This window comes from Ammospiza nelsoni, chromosome 6, assembly GCF_027579445.1.
Source record: "Ammospiza nelsoni isolate bAmmNel1 chromosome 6, bAmmNel1.pri, whole genome shotgun sequence".
In the NCBI taxonomy this organism is placed as follows: domain Eukaryota; kingdom Metazoa; phylum Chordata; class Aves; order Passeriformes; family Passerellidae; genus Ammospiza; species Ammospiza nelsoni.
The window spans coordinates 25,435,690-25,456,345 of record NC_080638.1 but is presented as its reverse complement, the minus strand read 5'-3'; the positions used below and the strand labels follow the sequence as shown (position 1 = coordinate 25,456,345).

Below are 20,656 nucleotides of genomic sequence, written 5' to 3'. Positions count from 1 at the left end.
AACCTGTTCTAGTTCGTCCTGCAAGCCATCAGAACTGCTCAGCTCATTACCCAATTAAAAACTAAACAAAAACTAAAAAAATCTCCGCAGAGATTCCCCAGCTAAGGCCCTTGAAAAGAGAGCTGGGGATGGTACCCTGTTCAGGTAACAGCTTCAGAGGCTGTTGTATTGTGCTTGTCGTTTGGGAAAAGAGCCAGCAGTTGTAGGACCAGTGTTACAAATGCTTTCTCTGGGAAATTTAAAACACTTAATTTCATGAGCTAACCTAGATCCTTCCAGAATCCTGCCACCAAACTCTGACCGATGGTATTAGATTAGGGCTGGACTTCACAGAAATGTGCCCTGAGTTGTGCAAAATGCTCAGTGTTTGAAATGAGCCCTAGCTTTGACAGCTTTGGAAACAGAAATATTGTGAGTTCCCCCACTTCCTGCTCCCAGCTATCCCCTTCCACCAAAACTTCCACCAGGGGAACAGCGTAACCAAGCACCCTCAGAGCTTCTGACAGCACTGGAGATGGAGCAAGGTCTAGGTGCTCTGTCAGGCAGACAGTCTAAGTGCACAGGTAGATGCCCTCAGGTGGCTTCCGATCAGATATTTGTCACACCAAAACCACCAATTTAAAGGATACCTTTGAAACCCATTAAATTGCTCAGTTTTTGCACAAACTATAGAAAACAGAGAGGTGAAGGTGATATATACGAGGGTGTGAAGAAAACAGCAAGAAACATGCACAACATTTCTGGGCACTATCTTAGTCTGAAAGATTAAAAAAAAAACATCACATTTTGCTGAGGAGATTGTAGTTACAAAAAAAACCAAGCATGCCAGAGCTTAACAAAATACAACACCAATTTTGATCAAATTTTCACTGCAGACTGATAATCACACAGGGAAGCAGGGAAAAAGTAAAAATAATAATTAAAAAAAAATCAGTAAATGTCAGGGCAAAAATGTAGCTACAATCAGAGGAAAACGTAGTTCAAGTGTTTTCTGCTGATGCCACTTCAAGTCACAAGTTTGAACTCATAAAAACACATGCTGTCTCCTCAAGCACAGAAACCAGATCAGCAAAATGTGACTAGGAAGTCTCCTGAAAGATTGAGTCACACCATATAATTGACTTTTTCTTCGAACTGTCTTTTTAAAACTAAGCACACAGAAAAAAACTAAGCCTAGAAAGTGATTGGCTGTATGTTCACAGAAATACAAATAATCCACAAGGTATGCTAGCAAGGCTGCTCTGAAGACAAATTACAAAGAATCAGATTCACAAAATCAAGTGGTTATCTTACGAAGGTCTAGAAAAATAGAAATTCTTTTATATTCAAATGCAAGTTTAAATATTCCCCTTCAGCAGTCTTTCTAGCAAAACCAATTTGGCAGCACAAAAAAAAAAAAAAAAAAAAAGAAAAAAAAAAAGAAAAGAAACAAACATAATAAAAATACACATCAGCATCAAAGGTCAACACAAGGTCAAAGGTGAGAGTTCAAGCATCAGAGAAGCTGAAGAGACAAGGATTTGGACGATGTACTTGAACGCCACATCGACATGCTTTAGGCACAACGATGAACAAACGGCAGGAATCTAGAAAAAAAAACAAACCAGAAAGAGGGAGACCCACTGAGTTACACAGAGCAGTACATCCAAACACGGAGAGAGAGAACAAGAATGGGCACTTACAATGAGATCTCCTGGGGAAGGGAGTTGACAGGGAAGGGCAGCACATGCCAACGATGGACAAGTAAAAGTCAAAGTACATGAAGGACACCAAGTAAACATCAAACTGCCAGAAACCAAATGGAAGCAGAGGCCTGGATTTCCCTCTCAGCACCCAGTCTGTGGAGTGTTCCACAGCCTAGTGACACACTGGTTAGAATGCAGTCACCTTGCCCCATGCCCAGTGTGTCTACTACCTCTGTTTAGAACAGAGTAAACTCCCTCCCCAGGAGACCGATTCCAATAATATGACTGCAGGGCAAATACTTGCCCACAGATACCGAGACCATGAGAGACAAGACAGAGGACACAAGGGATTCACAGGTGGTTTGACATTTGAGACTTTTCTTGCACTCTAACATGGGAAGTTCTTAGGCAGTAGTAGCCCAGCAAATCCACGTTCTTTCCTTTAGCTACAGTTTCTTCTCATTCCCTAGGAGCCCATGTAACTGGGGGTGGGTGATTTGGAAAAGGGAAAAAAAAAAGATTATACAAGACAAAAAGCCCACACATCAGAGAAGAATTCCTTAAGACTTGACTGCAAGTTAAGACTTGTCCTAGCTGAGCACTTGTCATACCATTAGACCTGCACAGGGATTTTCGATTCCCAACCTTTTATGTAACAGCCCTCAGCTCCCTGGTTTCATGAGGAGGAGATTTTGGGCTCTGAGAAGCTCTACAGTCACTGTTGCCAGTTTGATGAGCAGAAAAAATGTGTTTCCTGAAATTTTCTTGAAGAGTTTATAAAAAAATAATTCTTACATTAAGTGACATAAATATCTCTGTTCCCTCCCCTCAGCTTATGAGCTGCAAGAGACAAGGAACATTTTGGGATGAGAGTGGGAGGCAGAAGAGAGAGGATATGGTTTGTTTTTTTATTCTGCCTCCCCACAACCCCAACTCCCTTTTAGCTCCTGTTAGTGGCCTTAATCTTTTTCACATCTCAAAGCTTCTGGTTACAGACTAGAACAAGGTGAGATTTGCATATTATCTAACATAATTTGAGAATAGCAAGTGTTGATTCTCATTCCAAAGCAACAAGAAACACATTGTCTACTAAATCAGCAACACTCCTCTTAGTAGAACTGCTGAGATTAATTTGCTTTTCACGCTTTCCAATAAAGGGAAAGGACTTTAGTCCAGAGTTTAAACCAACTCCAGCAAACAGAGTACAATGCAACTCTTGCACTTGTTTCTGTATTTCAAGAAATACTCTAGATAATTTGCAGATAGGTGCAAGATTTCACTCTTAAACCAGAAAAGCAAATTCATCATGAACTGAGGCATGAGAAACAACAAGAAGCATGAAATCAAGTGACATCTTAGCATGCACCACCAATACCCTCTGTGTGATTTGTCTGGGGATTTTCTTGATATGGATTTTTCAAATATTTCTCTCAGCTATGTTGAGGGCAAAGACTGAGTTTTATCAAAGCCCTATGGAAAGACTGGCCTATAAAAACAGAACCATGAGATGCTGGACAAGGTCTTAAAGACTTGAAGAAAGTTATTCCAGTTTGTTCTTGTTTTATTCTCACAATAATGATAATTCTGCCTTCTGTGTTTTATATTTTGTGACAGGTCTGCTAGGGATATCAATCACCTTTATGTTTAAATGTCTGCAAAAGAAGCTTTCAAAGCATTTTACCTGTTCATAGTTGCATCCTTCATTTGCAATTTCCTTTATCCAAGTTGGTTTTAGGTATTTCCAAATAAAATAGGAACAAATTCAATCTGCTTTGTTGTTCTTCCCTAATCCACAGCCATTACCAGTTCAGTTAGATTCAGCTTGCATGATAGAGTTATCATAATATGTGACTTTCAGTATTCAGGTGAAAAGCTTTTTCCTGAGAGACGCATTTGCCAGTGAGAGTCTTCTGAGCTGGTATTTTTTAATAATGCCAGCTTTGTACTATAAAAAGCTAAACTACAAAGAGCTATATCCTATTTTGGACTGTTGATTATTTAGGGGACTGAAGAAATGTTGATTTTATTTACTATAGTACTGACAATGTCCTGACACTAAGTCCATAATTCTTTCACCTTGTTACAGCAGTAAAATCAAATATCTCCTGAGAAAAAGAATAAATCTATGAAGAAGACCATGTCCACCTTGTAAACTAAAAATATTTTAGGTATTTCCTGGTGGCACATATAATAAACAATTCTATTTTATCTGAAGTTCTTTTAGCTTTTCTTGTAGAAAATCAGGTTCTTTGGTTTTAAGCATATAGCATACTTTGTCCATGTGGCTGCTTCAGCCAACCTTCTGCAGTTTATTTGAACTCCCCCAACTCCCATCTTACTACCCAGGAAATGGAGCATTTGACACTGACTTCATTACTTGAATGAGAACATGATGCGAACTAAAAATTTAAAAGCCCCAAGTCCCCAGAATCCCAGACTTTCCTGCTAATAAGTGAGGAAGAAAACTGGCTTAAGACTGAAAGGCAAGAGCAGCCTAAATCCCCACAATCAGCAGCAACCACCAAACAGACACAGAAATGTTGACTTTATCTGATCAGTTTTGTTATCAGAAAAAAAAATCTGCCCAAGTCATAAACTTGATACATTTATTAACTTTGGCAACATACACATTGATACACCAAGAAAGGGAAATGTGAAACAAATACACAAAAAGGGCAACATCTTCAGCTGGTGAAAACTCATGCAGCTCTACTGCGTTCAGAGAGCTGAACTGCATTGATTCAAACCATCTGAGGATCACATCTTTTAAAATTTAACCTGCATAGATTTATTTTCTTTTTCTTTTTGGCAATACTTATAGTTATGCCAGTAAGGCACAAGAGCTAGCCCAAGTTAGGTGTCTTAAGGTGATTATGTCTGGGAGGAGCCACTGATCAAACTAAGCCACAGAGTAAACTGGTGCATCTCCTAAAATTAATAGGAGTTGCACCTATTTGCAACAATGCCAAGCTTGATCTGTAAGTTACAGTATTAAGGACACAGTATGGGATGAAGAAGCTAAAATATCTAATTTTGGGCAACTGAAATGACTAGTAAAGAGGCCAGAGCATCAGGTTAAAAGAAAAACAGGACAAAGGTCTTGGATATTACAGTGGGGTAGGATGCAAAGAAGGTAAGAGTGACTGTAGAGACCCCAGAGCACAGTGCTCTCCTCCACTGGTTCACAGCATTCATCTTCCTCGTTTAGCAGTTGTTGGGCTGCAAACAGGCCACTGAAAATCAGTAGTTTCAATCATGCACATCATTATGTGTGTAAAACAATCACATTCAGGATTCTACAAAACCCTGGCCTTTTTTTCCAGTGAAATAATTTAGGTAATAAATATTCTCCACCCCGGAGCGGTATAAAACTTCTATAAAAATAGAAACAACATTCTTGGTTACAGCAGGTTGCACTTGGAGCAGTTGCTCCCAACTATGTTTTTTATGGTTTTTTTTTCCTTTTTTTTGAAAAGTATATAATTTATATATATATATATAAAAAAATCCCATTATCACCCTGGAGGCCTTCACACTCCAACACTCTTTTCTCAGAAAACCAGGACACATCTTTCCTATGGTGCAGAATTCAAGTGTACATGGTTCACTTCAGTGTATGCTTACGTTTCTAGAGAGATTCAAATAATTAACATAGAAGGGTACCACATGCCAGCATAACTGGGAAATTTGGCAATCTGGCCTTTGAAACTTTGCCACCACAAAATTATTTAAATAATACTGACAGATTTATTTGTCTGCCATCAATATGGACAGACTGACATTAACAGTTTGATTTTCAATTTAAGAACTGGAAAGGGCTCCCCTCAGATGTTACATATCAGGCCTTGTAATTCTGAGGTTTGAGGTCCCAGGGGCCCCAGTCCCTGGAAATGCCCAAGATTCCCAGCAGATCACAGTACACAAGTGGGGATTCGGACCGAGATCTCAGGTTTGATGGGTTTAGTGCTCCTCCTGCTGGAGCAGAACACAAAGCCCTGACCCCACGTCTGACCCACACACATAATTTAGCAGCTGGCTCCCAGACTGCAGTGTTAGCTGGAGCCCTGGGAAACAGCTTTACAACTCAGGAATACAAAGAAAACAAGGAAAAAGAGATATTATGAGGTAAATTGAACTTCTGTTAAAGACACAGAAATTGTAAACTTCCTCTTGTGACAGAGGTGAATTTTGGTGGTTATAAAATGGAACTCTACACAGATTTCTTGAAACAGCTCAGGCCAGAGTGTCAAAAGTCCTTTGAGCCCCCTAAACCCAGTGAATATCAAAGGCCCTTAGCAATGCACTAGCAATTTCACTGGTGTGCAGACGTGTGTCTTCAGTTAAGGGGTGCGTTCCATTTTCCTTCAATATAAAAGATAACAGCTTGTACCAAAGGGCAGAAAAAGACTGAATGGCTCAATACTCTGGTTCCACAGCTCCTGGTTTAGCCTGTTTAGCACTGGTACACACCACCTTAAAGGAAAACTGCAGCAGAGAGATTACTAGAACAAGTCACTGCATGAATTTTGTTCATTAAAAAAACCAACAAAAAACCCCAACAAAACAGGAAGTTATCATTTCAATAAACAATCAGCACTTACATTATGCTTATGAAAAGGAATTCATAGCAATCTCTGCAAAAAAAGGACATTATTCCACAGAAATGGGTAATGTGAGCAACTGTTAAGAAGAAAAATCATCAAAAATTTCTGCAGGTTACCAGGGATCTAAAGTTTATTGTTTTCAGACCCAGATGTATTCATCCAGACTAAGCTGCCTCTACCTTTCCACAAAACCTAGATGAAGTGCATAGGTTAAGTTTTCTTATACATGGAGAAATTCACTGCATCTCATTAATATTCCACTGTAGACAGAGAGTGAAATTTTCTGGGCAGAGACATTGTCTAATAGTTTTATAAAGTGCTGTGTACATTCACACTGCTATATAAACCCCATTTTATATACAGCAAAGAAAAAAAAAATCACTGCAGTTTTCCTTTGGCTTATTAATGTGTTCACCCTTTTAGCCCGTCTCTTGCTTTAGAGATGATTTAGTAAATCCCCACCGTGGCATACAGTGAGGGAAATTTCAAAGAGCAGATGGGGCATGACAAAGGCTACATGGAGTCAATTTTTTCTCACCCAGGACTCTGTTCTCCTTGCCCATCTTTGTTTTCATCAGCTGTTCTGTGTTATTTCTGCTTTCCCTTCTCTCTACCCCAAGGCAGTGTGGTGTCAGTTTCTGCTGCTCCCTTTAACCTTCTCTCCCCACCCCCAAGGAGCTGGCATTGGTCCTTCTCAACACACACTGGTTACAAACACAGCAAACTTCAAATAAGGGAGGAAAAAAACCCAAAAAAACAAAACTAAACAAAAAAACCTCAGCGATATGGCACCTAAACTCCAAAGTAAAACACTGGAAACAAAAGCACAAACTTGTCCTCCATCCGAAGCAGGATTCTCAGCAGAGGCTGCAGCAGAGTCTTCAAGGGGAGATGTGCCAGATAGAAGGCATGGATCAGCTTCCAGGACTGTAAAAACACAGCCTTAGGGCTTCGAATCACTAAGTGCGCTCCTCTCCAACTTACCAGAAGATCCTTCTCACTCCAGTCCCGGAGGGGAGGGGTGCTCAGTATGGCTTGCTGTCGTTCTTGGAGCGCTTGAGCTGGACTTTCAGCCGCTTCATGCCGATCTGGAAGCCGTTCATTGACTGAATGGCAGCCTGCGCAGAGACAGGATTGTCGTAACTTACAAAACCTGAGGAGAGGAAAACACACAATTACTCCATGCCAGAGCTGCCTGTAACAGCTATTCACAACTGGAAATGCAGGCTCTCACAAGGTCAGAGAGGCTTGCATGAAGTGCCACTTTCAGAAGCTCACAACTGTTTCAGACTCCATATAACAGCTTCTAAAGGCTCTCAAAAAAAAGCATTGCTTTCTGACATATGGAATTTTGGCCAGAAGATATACACAGCTTAGGAAATTAACAACTTTTAGTCAATCAACAAAATGAGTACTGCTGTTTATAAGAACTCATACCTGGGAGAATACCAAACCTGGAAAATGTTCATCCAGATGCAAAAGCTCATTTAAGATACAAGATGGAAATCACACTCATGACATTATGGGAGAAGATTTGTTTGGAATGAAATAGTTGCCAAGGAAGGGTAACACTGGTACCACTATTGTGTTTAGGTTGCTCTCAGATGGGAGGTTGCATATCATTCCTGGAAAAAATTATCCTGAAAATAAACTTCTCCAGTGTTTTGAAGGAGCCTATTTTAAATAACTCCATTCAATGTCTGAAGTGAGAATAGCTCCCACTCCAGTCAATGGCTATGTGTCCATATACAGGTGTTATAGCTGAATGATGAGCATATTTCTGTGCTCTCACAAATCATCAGATTGTCCACATCTTTTGGCTCAAATAGGAAAAAATTAATGATTTTATGTAGACACAAAGCTATCAAAACTATAGAGAAAGGCATACATCTCCTATTCAATCACAAGAAATCTCCATCTATCAAAACAGTCATGAGAGGTTACAGCACTACAAAAAAGCAATATGGTACCCACAATAGTTATTTATAAAGATATTAATATAAATAATTAATAACAAAAACGTACTGAGTAATATATACAAATTATTATTGAAATTATTGAAAAGATAGGAAGAGGCAAGAGGAAGAACTATCTCAGGATTACAGTCTGCAAACACAAATAATAATCACATATTCTGAATTAGGAGGGATCCAAAAGGATCAAGGAATCCAACTCCTAAGTGAATGGCTCAAAAGGTGATTGAATCCACAACCTTGGCATTATTAGCACAGTACTCTAACCAATGGAGCTAACCTCAGTGAGAAATATCTAGGCCCAGAAAACTATAATAGGGCACAATAGAAAGAAATTGTGAAAAGCAAAAAGTCACACTGAAAATCAGGAAAATACAGTTTATTATTGGAAGTAGCATTTGGTTTATTTATTAGGAATATATAGAGATTCCCAACTTACTTAATAGTTAGACTAGGAAATATATTGAAAAAGAGATTACTATAAAAGCCAGCTTTTTACAGATAATGATTTATTAGAATGACAAAATATCCTGATTTGGAATGGATCTAGAAAGATCACTGAAGTCCCTGTACAGGACACCCTGAGAATCACACTGTCCATCTGAGAGCACTTTCCAAACGCTTCTTGAACTTGGTCAGGCTTGTGCTGTGACCACTTCCCTGGGAGCCTCTTCCAATGCCCATGCACCCTCTGGGTGTAAAACCTTTTTCTAATATCCAGCCTAAACCTCTCCTGACTCAGCTTCAGGCCTTTATCTCGGGTCCTGTCACTGGTCATCAGAGAGAAGAGATCAATGTCTGCCCCATTGCTTCCCCTTGAAGGAAGCTGTAGATTAAACATACCAAAACACTTGCTTAGATTGGTCTGCTTGTCAATGAAAACCTTGGCAGAGACGACATTTCCAAATGGCATGAACATCTGCAGCAGATCCTGATCCCCAAACTCCTGGGGAAGATGGTAGATAAACAGATTGGCTCCCTCTGGACCTTCAAACAAGTAGGAAAATAAATTCAGAAAGAGCATGGATACCACATACCCACTGCACAAAAAACGGTGGATGAGCCAGTCAAGACAGATTTTCTAGATAAAACAATGAAACTGCTGTTTACAGTACTGCAGAGCACTTAGTTCCAGAATAAATGAGCATGGCCCTTTGCTGGGATTGATCACTCAAATAATTCTAGCTCTTTCTGACCACTTTTGTTTGTACTTTACACATTGTGCCAAAACTGGTTCACAGATACTTGCTGTAATGACAACTGAACAGTAAGTTTGAATGCTAGACGGTGACTGAACAAAAAACGGCTACGTAAAAATTGTGGTCCCAAAGCAACTAAGTAAATTTCCAAACAAAATACAAATAATCACATTGTTTGTAATCTGACAGATTCTCTTATAAACATTTTGCTGGAAACTTACTCCTACATTCTATATTACTTTACATTACATATTAAATTTAACCTGAATCTAGAGTGAAAAGACTGGCATAAGTAGCTGGGTGTTGGAAGAGGTGAAGGACCCAGAAAACAGCATTAACAAAACCACATCTGATTCTCTGACAGTGGGATCTGTCAGGCTGTACACTCATATTCTCCTTCCCTCTGAGAACATACAGGAGTACAATTAAGGAAACACTTAAGACTAGAACAACTCCATGAGAAACATTCTGTATAAAAACTACTTTGGGCAGCCCTTAGTAGAAAGATCCCACAGACCTTTTTTGTCTTCAGTAACTCCTGGATTCTAAAATATGACACCAAATAAAAAAATCTGCAGGTAAAGTAAGTGCAAGGGCTAAGCCTGCCCCTTTGAAAACCCATCTTAAGTAGTTTCTACAACTTTTTGCCTACCTTCTTTTTGACTTCCTGCTGCACCAATACTCTGCTGTGTTAAGAGACTCTGGTTATAGAGTGTGGGCAGTGCAGCAGCAGCATATTGCTGGATTCCAGAATAAGCCTGTGTGAGGGCTTCCATTGTACTACCTGTCCCATTTGAGAGACCACCACTGCCAAGTCCTCCATTTAAGGCTGCCATTCCTGTATAAGAAAGAGGAAATAAAAGATGACTGAGTGCTTCCACTGAGCCAGATCAACAACCTTTCAAATGCTCTGCACAATTACAGAAAGCAGGGAGCAAAAAAATCACCCCAGAGACCTAGCACAGGCTGAGGAATGAGAATCAGCACTAGACATAACTTACCTGCTAAAGAGCTAACGTTGAGGCCTGCTGTAGCACCTGCCAGTGTCTGCAAAGCTCCAAGAGAAGCCATTGGATTAACAGAAGAGCTGCTACTGGAACTAGGTGAGGAACCTGCTATTAAAATAAAACAATTAAGCTTCAACTCATATTTTTAGTTCTGATAATTCAACTTCTTCATTAAGTTATTCCAGTAGAAAAAAAACTAATAAGGAACAGATCCAGGCAACACAGAATACTTTATGTAAAGAAAAAAAAAAACCCCAAACCCACACAACTTGATTGATCATACTGTTACATGTTCTAATATAAGAACATATATGTTATGTTCTAAGCCCTTCCTACATGTTTAAAAATTTCTACTTCATCATAACATCTACTCTTTGTAGCAATAATAATGTCAGTAAGTGTAAGACATGTAAGATTGAGACATTATATAAATGTTGGCTAAACTCTGTATCTCAACATAAGATAATCAGCAGTGATGCCCTGTTTCCTGCTGCCTAAAGTAAGAGTCACTTGCTATGTATTAACACATATCCTTGAAACATCACTCAAGGTGAAAAAGACCTGCAAACATAGGTACTAGGGACATTACAAAAAGCTGAACATACGGTTTTCTGCCAGAACAGGAACACCACATGCCCAGATTATTCTGACACATTAAATAATTTTCTATTAAAAATCCTGCTGCCACAGCTGCGGCTAGGACTGAGAGAAGTCTTGAAATGTACATCCAAAAATAAATAGTCTGTCCTCTATTCCAGCAACATCTTCAACTACATTGATTCAGTTAAAGAAGTCTACCAATATAGTACCTAGGACTGTAACAGCTTACATGGCTCTCCAAATTCTACACCAGGTACAGTTAGTTCTACAGAAATCAATAGCAAAATAATGAGAAAAAAAGCTGGTATGTCAAAAGAAAAAGAAGTTCACACTGAGATCAGCTACAAAGATTTATGGACATGATAAAATAAGAAATGCATAGTATTTTTATGATTATATAGCAGTGGTTTTTCTAACAGGTTTGTACACTACTGCAGAAGAAAAGCTATGTGTATTGCTATTAACCAAGATGTTTATATTTCCTGCACAAGATGCACTAGAAAATATTTATGACTGCTAAAAATTAAAAGATACTGAAGACTGATGCTGTAGAGGTATCTTGTAATCTGTTTGCAGGAGGAATTTATCAGATTGGCCAAGGACGTAAGAGAAGAACTGAATTTGAGGCATTTTCAATTTTCTTCATGTTTTTGTGATTCTCAATTAGGCTCAATTAAAACTTTTCAAAGAATTGTTAGCATCTTTCAAGCAGTTTCACCCACACTACATATTTACCATTTCATGTTTATGGCACAAAGTCTCTGCTGGGGTGGGATATTGGAACTATGTAAAGACTATGTAAAACCCTCTAACTAAAATAGTTGTACCTAACCAAAGCTGCATGAGAACCAGAGGGCTGCACTTCATACCACTTTTTGTAATAACAGATGGAATGACAAACCTCCTCTAGTACTTAAGACAAACTGTCCTATTAAATCAAAAATTGAGAGATAATGTCCCAAACTATTTTAAGATGCTTACTCTGATGAAAGGACACACTTCCTGCCTTACTATCAATAGCATATTAAATGTTGGGAAAACACAGGGAAAAAGTTACAGTATAACCGTCAAGCTGGTAGAAAAATTAGCACAGCTGACTGAATCAATGCCAGAGTTCAGAAATCATACAGTTACCTTGATTTTAGAATAGCACTTGTTTCTCTAACATTTCATTGTTGATCTTTATAATTCAAAAAGACACTATATTTGACAGATGAGAACACAATTTTAAAAATCCCTTCCAAATCTATCCCAAATAAAATAGCAGTAGCTAAGGTAAAAACCGGCTAGAGAACAAAGTGAGAGGGAAAATGGATACCTTCCCTACTTTAAAAGGTTGTGATTTTAAATAAATTAAGTTAAACCACTATAAAAAGCTGATCACACGGTTATTTTAGTTTAGCTGCCTTTATCAGAAACTTCTTCAGGCAAAACAAGAAATGCTTTAGTACTGAAAATGCTGAGAAAACAAAAGACTTGTCTGTATTTTCTTTATCCTGTGTACATAGGAATTGAAGATAGCATCGCATTTCTGATGATGACAAAAGGCAGATAAATAACAGTAGAGCAGAAATACAGGGCAATTACAAAGGAATGCTTCCTGCATATAGCCTATATACCACCAGAGCCATCTGTGAATCTAGGATTTTTTCAGCCAAAGGCAATGTCTTTGTAATAAAGTTACAATTTTCATTCATTAATTTCAGCACAATGTGAAAACCAAATTGTTGGACTCCACTATGTTCTAAGGCACAACTTCTGCAATTTAATCACACACTATGCTAAGAAAAAGCTGTTTTATATTTTTAAATGATCAGGTGACAACTTGACCTGATATCCGGCAATTCTGTTCTTGAAATATCTAATGTCTGTTCTTTCCTATTCATCACAACACTAATGTATTTGTAGTCTATTTTTCAGACTAGTCCTAATAGTAAAGGAGTTCTACTGTTCTAGTCAACATTTCTGTTCTGTTTTTCTTGTGTTATATTTTAGATCAGAAAAGAGAACAAAGTAATGGGGATGGGAAATCAATATTGTTTTATACATGTTCTTTACTCTATCCCTAATTCTTAATGTTGTTTCTGTGCAGTTTTTTGATGGGTTGTTGGGTTTTTTCTTGCTGCTAAGGTTATGTTTTCTTAAATCCATATACTGAGTTATATTTAGTCAAAAAGGTGAACTCTAACAGAAGTAGCTGAAAATGCTTAAGAAGGTTTAAAGAAAATTTGAATATGTAATAAAGGACAGTAGAAAGATACTGAAAGACATATTATTAGAAAGAAAATGAAACTCAGACAAGGACATCAAGTAACAACTTGTGGAGGTAGGTAAACTGAGACAACACTAAGTCTGTCCTAATTCAGCCACGTAGCATCCAATCAATGACCTGAAGAAAAGTTAAATTCAGGTGATGAATGTGACTGAACTGTACCTGAATTAGTTTCATTAAAACCAGAAATACTCTGTTATCTCTGAAAAGAATTTTGCCAGAGACACATCAAGTCCAGGAAAATCACCTAAGCTTTGAGGCTGCCTTAAGAAGGAAGACAAATAGAAACATACCTCAGTGTTTGCAACCATTTCATTTTCCTCTGAAGCAGATAACTCTTATTGGTGCTTAAGTCAAAAAGATGGCAGACAAGACACTCCTAACCTGAGATATTTCTATAGTACTTCCTTGGATGTTCCTTTCACAAGCAGTTTGAATTTATCTACAGCCATGGTCTCTGCAACAACAACTACATAACAGCAGCAGACTGTTCAGTTCCACAAGCTGATCTTCAGCAAGCTGAAGGTTTTACTTCACCTCATCCTACATCAAAATACACAACTTGGATAGTGCTTGGAACGATCTAAAAAAAATTGTCTGAAATGAGTAGGAAGGCAGCACAACAACAATACATAACTCCCCCGAGTTCCACCATTCCAACAGGTAACTCATCCATAAGTCCATGTGTGTAGACTTCCAAGCTCCCCAGATACAAATGGTATCAGTGCAGATGAAAGAAAGTCAAGAAAGCAACTATGCAGGAGGACTGTCTGGATTTTTTCACCAATTATGCAATTTGAGCAGAGATGTCCAAGTAAGCATCAGGTGAACATTTGGATGACAGATGGAGAGAAGTCAAGGAGTTAGTCATCTCATCTGCAGTTAGGTTTAAGAGGTTATCACAGTAGATGTTGCCATATGTCCCTCAGACAAGGCAGGCACTTACTAACACATGGTATTGAACTGCTATATACTGAATTTCTTCAGGGTCTGGGTGTGGTTCAGGAGGGACAGATGTTTTCTGTGTGGAGCCCAACAGCCTTCTATGTGAACATATACAGAGTGAATGCAATATGAATATTAACCAAAATAGAATCTCAAGTTTCCTTGAAGACTAGAGAGTCAAAAAGCTGTACAATTACAGGAAGTATCATGGGATTGAATGTGTCTGTACACATTAAGGCTTCCTCTCATCCCAGTCTGAGTGTAGTCCTAAAAGGTGAAGCATATTTATACCTCTAACAAAAGGCATTAGAACTGTTTCAGAATTTGATGTCAGTGAGTACTTACAGACAACATGCTCTCAAACTTTTTATTTATTTTGAACAAAGCTAATTTTTACTCTTTAAAATTATATTTGAAATTAGGTTTAGAGAGGAAGCCAATAGGGCTTGCTTCATGTTACAGGTCTGTGAAGAGTTAATTGATAAACTGTATAGGATATTAATACAAACGATCCACCATGATAACTGAATTGTTGACACAAAACCATTTAGTGATATTACTGATAATCAGAAGGGTATTTGAATTCAGCACAGAAAGTACTAGAAAATGGGCTGCTCCCCATCCCTGAGCCCCTTCATGAGAATGATAAAAAATGGAAGAGTCCTGAAGTATGTCTCTCATCAAGGAAAAAGGAACCTGCATAGTTCTGTGGAACAGCCAAAATTCAGAGAGGGAAAGCCAATTCCAAAAAATCACTGAATAGTAGCATAACTTAATTTGAAAGTGAGCTCTGTAGATTTTCCTGTCTAACAGTCTGCTCAGAGCTCATCTAACCTCTGAATTTGAAAATGTCCTTTCCAATTGAATTCTCAGTCTCTGAAATGATGGAGACTTCACAGCCCCTCTGGCACCTTGTTCCTGAGCTTGATCACTCTTGCCAATAATTTTATTTTTCTATCTAATCAGAATTTTCTTGGCTGCAGCTTGTGTCCATTGCCCTTGTCCTTTCACTGCACACTTCTGAGAAGAGGCTGTCCCTGCTTTTTCTAGCACATCTGACATTTGAACTTCACAACCTGCCAGCCCTTCTCCACCTCAACAAACAGAGAACAAACTTGCTGCAGTCATTAGATGAGACAACCAATAGGGAAATCTTAGTTCTAAGTGCCAATCTCAACAAATTGTAACCTGACAAAGCATGAGGAAATATAGGAGAAACTGTCAGATACATTAACCTTCATGCTTCCTTTATGATGAAGAAGCATTAGTGGGTTATGAATGCAGTGCTTCTGTAGTCTGAACTCTTCATAGTTTTTTGTTTGTTCTCTTTTGTTTTTAAATTATAGAATAGGATACACAGCTGTGAGTCAAGATAAGTTCAACAATTTCAATCTTTTAACAATTGCAGACCACGAAGTTTCTATGTAAAAAAATGTCCTGCAACAGAACACTCTTTGGACTAATTCTTTCTTTGGGATTTCTTTAGGTAGAAAACTGCGCAAAGCACCCATGGTTTAACTTCCAATCATGTGACAGAAGGTTTTCTAAACAGCTTTTCCTTGTAATCTCTTTATAATCTCTTAGCCTGGCTCCTTGGTCCTCCTACGCAACTCAAAATCTACCTGTGGAAATGTAAAACCCCCTCCTCCAACCCTCTTTGGTCTCTCACAATCACAGGTGAGGATGTCAACTCTGTAGGACAGAAGCCAGAGATGCTGGAAAACTGACACCCTGAAAATACAGGGTCTCCCTTCTCATGCCAGGATTTAGTAATAACTCAAAATAGGATAGAAATAACTGAGCAGAATACTGATCCTCATTTGTGATAAAAACTTAGTATGTCTGCCATAAACACAACTGAATTTATTTTTAGTTTTTTGCTTTTTGCATTTAATGATCACATTTAACAATAAGGCAGCTAAAGAACACTACTTGGACATTCTAGTATCTCTGGTTAATGTACATAACCTGAAGTTTAAAAAAACAACTCAAAACAAACAAAACACAAAAAAGGCAGGCAAAAGGAAGATACTGATTTTTATGTGCAACTCATTAACTACACTCTATACAACCACTTTCCAGTAGAAGTGCTAGGTGTCTGTTTATTCTACTTTTATGAGGAAGTTATAATATCCTTATCTTCATTAATGGAATATAAACTGTACTGTTCTAGCACACAGAATGCTTTATCTCATGCTAAAGGCATTTTCTCTTTCCATATTGAGAGGAACAGGGTGTATTTACCTGTGCCTGCTTAAAATCACAGATAAACCAAGTATGTGATGAGATTGTAATAATATGACTGGAAGAAGGTCACCTACCTTTCTGCTTCATGATGACCTCAAAAATTCTTTTTACTCTAAATTAATCCGACCATTTGGAGAAAGAGACACAGCAGGCAAAAAAGCTTTTGCTAGTGGCAAAGATATCTATCCTAAACAGAGGCCAGTGAATCTACTAGTAAACTGCTTCTCTACTAAAGATCAACATGAAAGTGACAAAAAGGGCTAGACAAACAGGTGACAGGACTTCCAGGGCAGTGCAGGTCAGGCTAGAGCAGGGGCAGTCTCTTACCTGAGCTGGTGAGCACGCTCAGGGGGCTGCTGGAGGAGGTGAGCGCGGCGGTGCCACTCGGTGTGTTCTGAGCCGCGCTGGCCGCGGCTGCCAGGGCAGCCAGGTTCTGTAACTGCATGGCGTTCAGTCCTGCAACACAGGCAGCAATGCGAGGGTCTGCTGGCACTGCCACGGCACCCACGTGTGACACACACAGCAAGCTCATCACAGGGACCAACGGCAGCGAGCTTAAAAGCAACAGCCTTAACACTAGTTACCAATCCTTCCTACATTGCAGCTCCTTGCTATGACTGAACATCTTTCTCTTTCCCCAGACAGATGTGATTCTGGAAAAGGCCAGGTAGTCATTACGCCAGATGGAGACTCCAAAGGACAGACATTTTCAAGCAGTGTTCTCTCCAGTCAACAAAACATAGGAGTTAAGCCAGGGTCTGAGAGCTTATGTGCAAGCTACAGAAGTTGCCTAGACACCAGGCCAACAACTTCTCCCGCCCTCACGTCCTCCACACTCTTTGTATGTGGACAGCACTAACTGCAAAATTCCTTCATGAAGGCCTCACACTACAGAGGCCACAAAGGCATGGCTTCAACCCACCATCAGCTGAGCATCAGCATGTTTTGTTTGGTCCCCCTGGCAGCCAAGAAGTAACAGTCAATTGTGAGACAATTGTTAAGTGGCAACTCATGACCACAGGATCAACCAACGTATGTGCAGGCTGGTCAAACCCACTGGAAAGTAAAACAAAACCTCAGGCATGCTGTGTGTGGGAAGCAAGGGACCCCTGTGTTTATGAATTTTACTGGTCAATTTATTAATCTGATTCACCTTCACTTTGAGCCACTGCTTCTGAATGAAACCATTTGGTCAGTACTGACTGTATTTTGCTCTTTTTCTGCCAGAGGATCCATTAGAATGGATATCCTCCTGAATTTTAACCATCCTTTGGTAGACTAGCTCTATTCTTCCAATTCTGCCTCCCTTCACTTTTCCCTTATTTTCCATTTCTTGTCTCTACCTTTGATTATTTAAACAATTCCTTCTCTCTTCATCTGACTTCAGACAATCCCTAATACTTATTCCCAACATAATTAGAAACAAAACTAAATTAATCACCCTTCATTTAAAAACATCAGAACATCCTAAGCAGACATAGTATCTCATCTTTTGGATAGTCAGTAAGACCTTGGGAGCAAAGCACACATCTCAAATAATTAAAACCTCAGTTTTGTAATTTAAACATTAAATTGACAACATAAGAATGTGACAATGCATGATAGACAAATTACTTTCTAAAGTACTTCTAATACCTTCAGTATAGTTTGTTTGGTTTTTTAAACTCTTTTTCAATTGTTACGTGTTTGTGGCAGGATCTGTTTCCTTTGGCAAATTTAGTATCCAAAACAAATGGATTCTGCCTTTATTTAGATTCTAAAGATTCAATTGTAACATAAAAGCATAAAGCTAAAGAAGTTTTCTATTTTGCTTTTATTGTGCTACAGAGGGTTAAAAGTGCAAGTGTTGGAGCTAATGAAGAACAGAGCAGCTTGTTCCTTACTGAAGCAGTTTGTCATGTGCACGCTGCACCTGTCCTCTTGTCATCACACTGTTTTCCCATCTGCTTTCAAACAGCGTTGAGATTAAATTTTGTCTGCAAAGTCTGGTAAGTGTGGGATCTAATAACCTAGTTAATTTCTCTTTCTATGAATTTCAAGAAAGGAGATCAGCTGAGATATCATCAAGACCTTAAAACTACAACTTTTTTGGTAAGGAATCAGATTTGGAATAACCATGTAACACACTATTTATATGTCTGGATTTCAGGTTTGAAGGTGTGGTGGTTTTTGCTGTTGTTGTTGTTGTTTTTTTTTGAGGGGGTTGTTTTGTTTTGTTCTTTAATAGTGAAGAAAGAATTACCCTGTAAACTTCTCAGTCTCAGACAGTTATGCCCTTCCCTCTGCCCCAGTGCTTACTGCTGTAATTTCTTCTTTATTACATCCTGTTTTATAGCAGACACAAGAGGCGGGAAAGGCAGGATCATGTGCCCAACAAAATAATTTATAGATCATCCCCACACAGCATATCAGTGAAATGGTTTTTTAACAAGTTGCTTTTTGCACAGGTCTTGGATCTAAAAGCTCTGAAGAGGTCTAACATGAAAGAAGTCAATGTAGCAAGCTGAATTCAGAATCAACTTCCAGTATAAATCAAAATTCTTACAAATGAAAATGTAACACTTTGCAAACACCTGTAATTGTTACTGATGGGTGCACCAGCCAATGCAAGTCAGATCTACAAAGACACTTTTGGATGAACTTCTGCACAGAAAGGGCACGTGATACGGGCAACTACCATTAAACTCCAGGAGGCAATTTGAAAAGTTGAAAGTCTTCAGTATTAAAATCAAAACTATAGATTTCTCTGCCAGCAGGAGAATTTAGAGAATGTGGTGAAAGGAGTTGCTAACATGTGTTTTATTATTCCCAACTGCGTGAAGACAAAAGGGACAACCAATTTACAGCTCCAGGACTGCTATACTCAGTGAATATTCTGACTAGTAGTCCATAGCAAGGAATTTGGCTCTTATCTATGAAGCTGATTTTCCCTAAAAGTAATGGCATAATGAACTGTAATTCAAATGAATGAATAAAAGAATCTGAATGAAGCACTAGCTCACATTCCTAACAACAATGTATTTCCAATGTAAATGCTTTGTTCTTGGGTATTGAAAATGGGAAAACTAAGAATCCAGAACCATTGAAAACATGTGCATTAGTGAGTGCCTATTTCAAAAAAACAGCTCTTCACATATGCACCTGTTTGGATGAAAACAAATACAGAGAGCATTCTTTTTGCTACCCATAAGGGAAGACAATTTTAAATGCCAGAGGTTGGGGAGATACCACCACTTACCTTGGGGACAATAGTTAAGTAAGATTAAGAAGGAACAGCCACACTTGTAGCAGAGAATTCCTGTCATTTCAAAGGAGTAGGCAAACACAGGACTACTTATTTAAATGAGATTAAAATGCCTACAGCCTTTTGGCTACTTTGTCTACCCTTGTTCTCTTTTGTTTGGCACTTAATTTGTCTTCTGCTTGAAGAAAACTCACCTCCCATTGGGTGGAGGCTGCTCAGTGTGTTCAGGTTCCCAGATGAAGCAGCTGCTGTCTGCTGAAGGAGCTGCAAATAAAGCTAGACATTACACCAAAAAACAAAACAAGAGTGAGAGTGAGGGCTGGCTCTGCTTCTGGGAGAAAATGCATCACACCACAGCCAGAGCGCCGTCACAAATGAATTCCTGCAGCCCATGCACCACATCACAGCAAAGCATAAAGAGAATTCCCTGAACAACACAGCCAGAGCACCACCACAGGGAAGCTCCACGTAGCCCATGCAGCACTTTGCAGCCAAAGCAACAGCACAATGCTTTCCTCACTCAACATGAGCAGTGCTGAGGGAAAATTATAGCCAACACACAAAGACAAAACCAGCAGAATCAGTAGTGAGAGAATTCTTATTCAAAGCACCTAAGGCAGGATTACCAACCCTAAGGATATGCTACCTCAAAACAGACTGTACAGCTGACACTGCCAGCATGGGCCAAATGGCAATGCCAAACCAAAATGAAAGAGCCACCAGGAGAGGGAACCCCCTCTACTCTCCTTATGCACAGCAGACATAAAAGACATTTCAAGCTTTAGCTCAGAAGATTTTTAGAGATCTCCAAATCCTTTTTCTATTAACTAGCTGTTATTAAAAGAATTCCAATCTACCAAAACTAAAAAAGTAGTAAGAG

The 20,656-nt window shown here is 38.9% G+C and overlaps 1 protein-coding gene across 12 annotated transcripts in view; it reads right to left on the bottom strand.

The window, feature by feature from the left end:
• Positions 1–1,387: 1,387 nt before the first annotated feature.
• Positions 1,388–20,656, bottom strand: part of CELF1 (CUGBP Elav-like family member 1) — a 56,451-nt gene continuing 37,182 nt past the window's right edge. For 5 of the 12 annotated variants that reach the window (XM_059474588.1, XM_059474587.1, XM_059474589.1 and 2 more), the window contains 6 exons: positions 19,971–20,052; positions 16,860–16,988; positions 10,463–10,576; positions 10,114–10,299; positions 9,106–9,249; positions 4,278–7,442 (listed from right to left, as the gene is read on the bottom strand). In XM_059474588.1, coding sequence (XP_059330571.1) covers positions 7,315–7,442; positions 9,106–9,249; positions 10,114–10,299; positions 10,463–10,576; positions 16,860–16,988; positions 19,971–20,052 — 783 coding nt within the window. In that variant the 3' untranslated portion in view covers positions 4,278–7,314. Of the gene's footprint in view, positions 1,587–4,277; positions 7,443–9,105; positions 9,250–10,113; positions 10,300–10,462; positions 10,577–16,859; positions 16,989–19,970; positions 20,053–20,656 lie in introns of those variants that run through there. The other 7 variants (XM_059474580.1, XM_059474582.1, XM_059474583.1 and 4 more) reach the window with 4 other exon arrangements.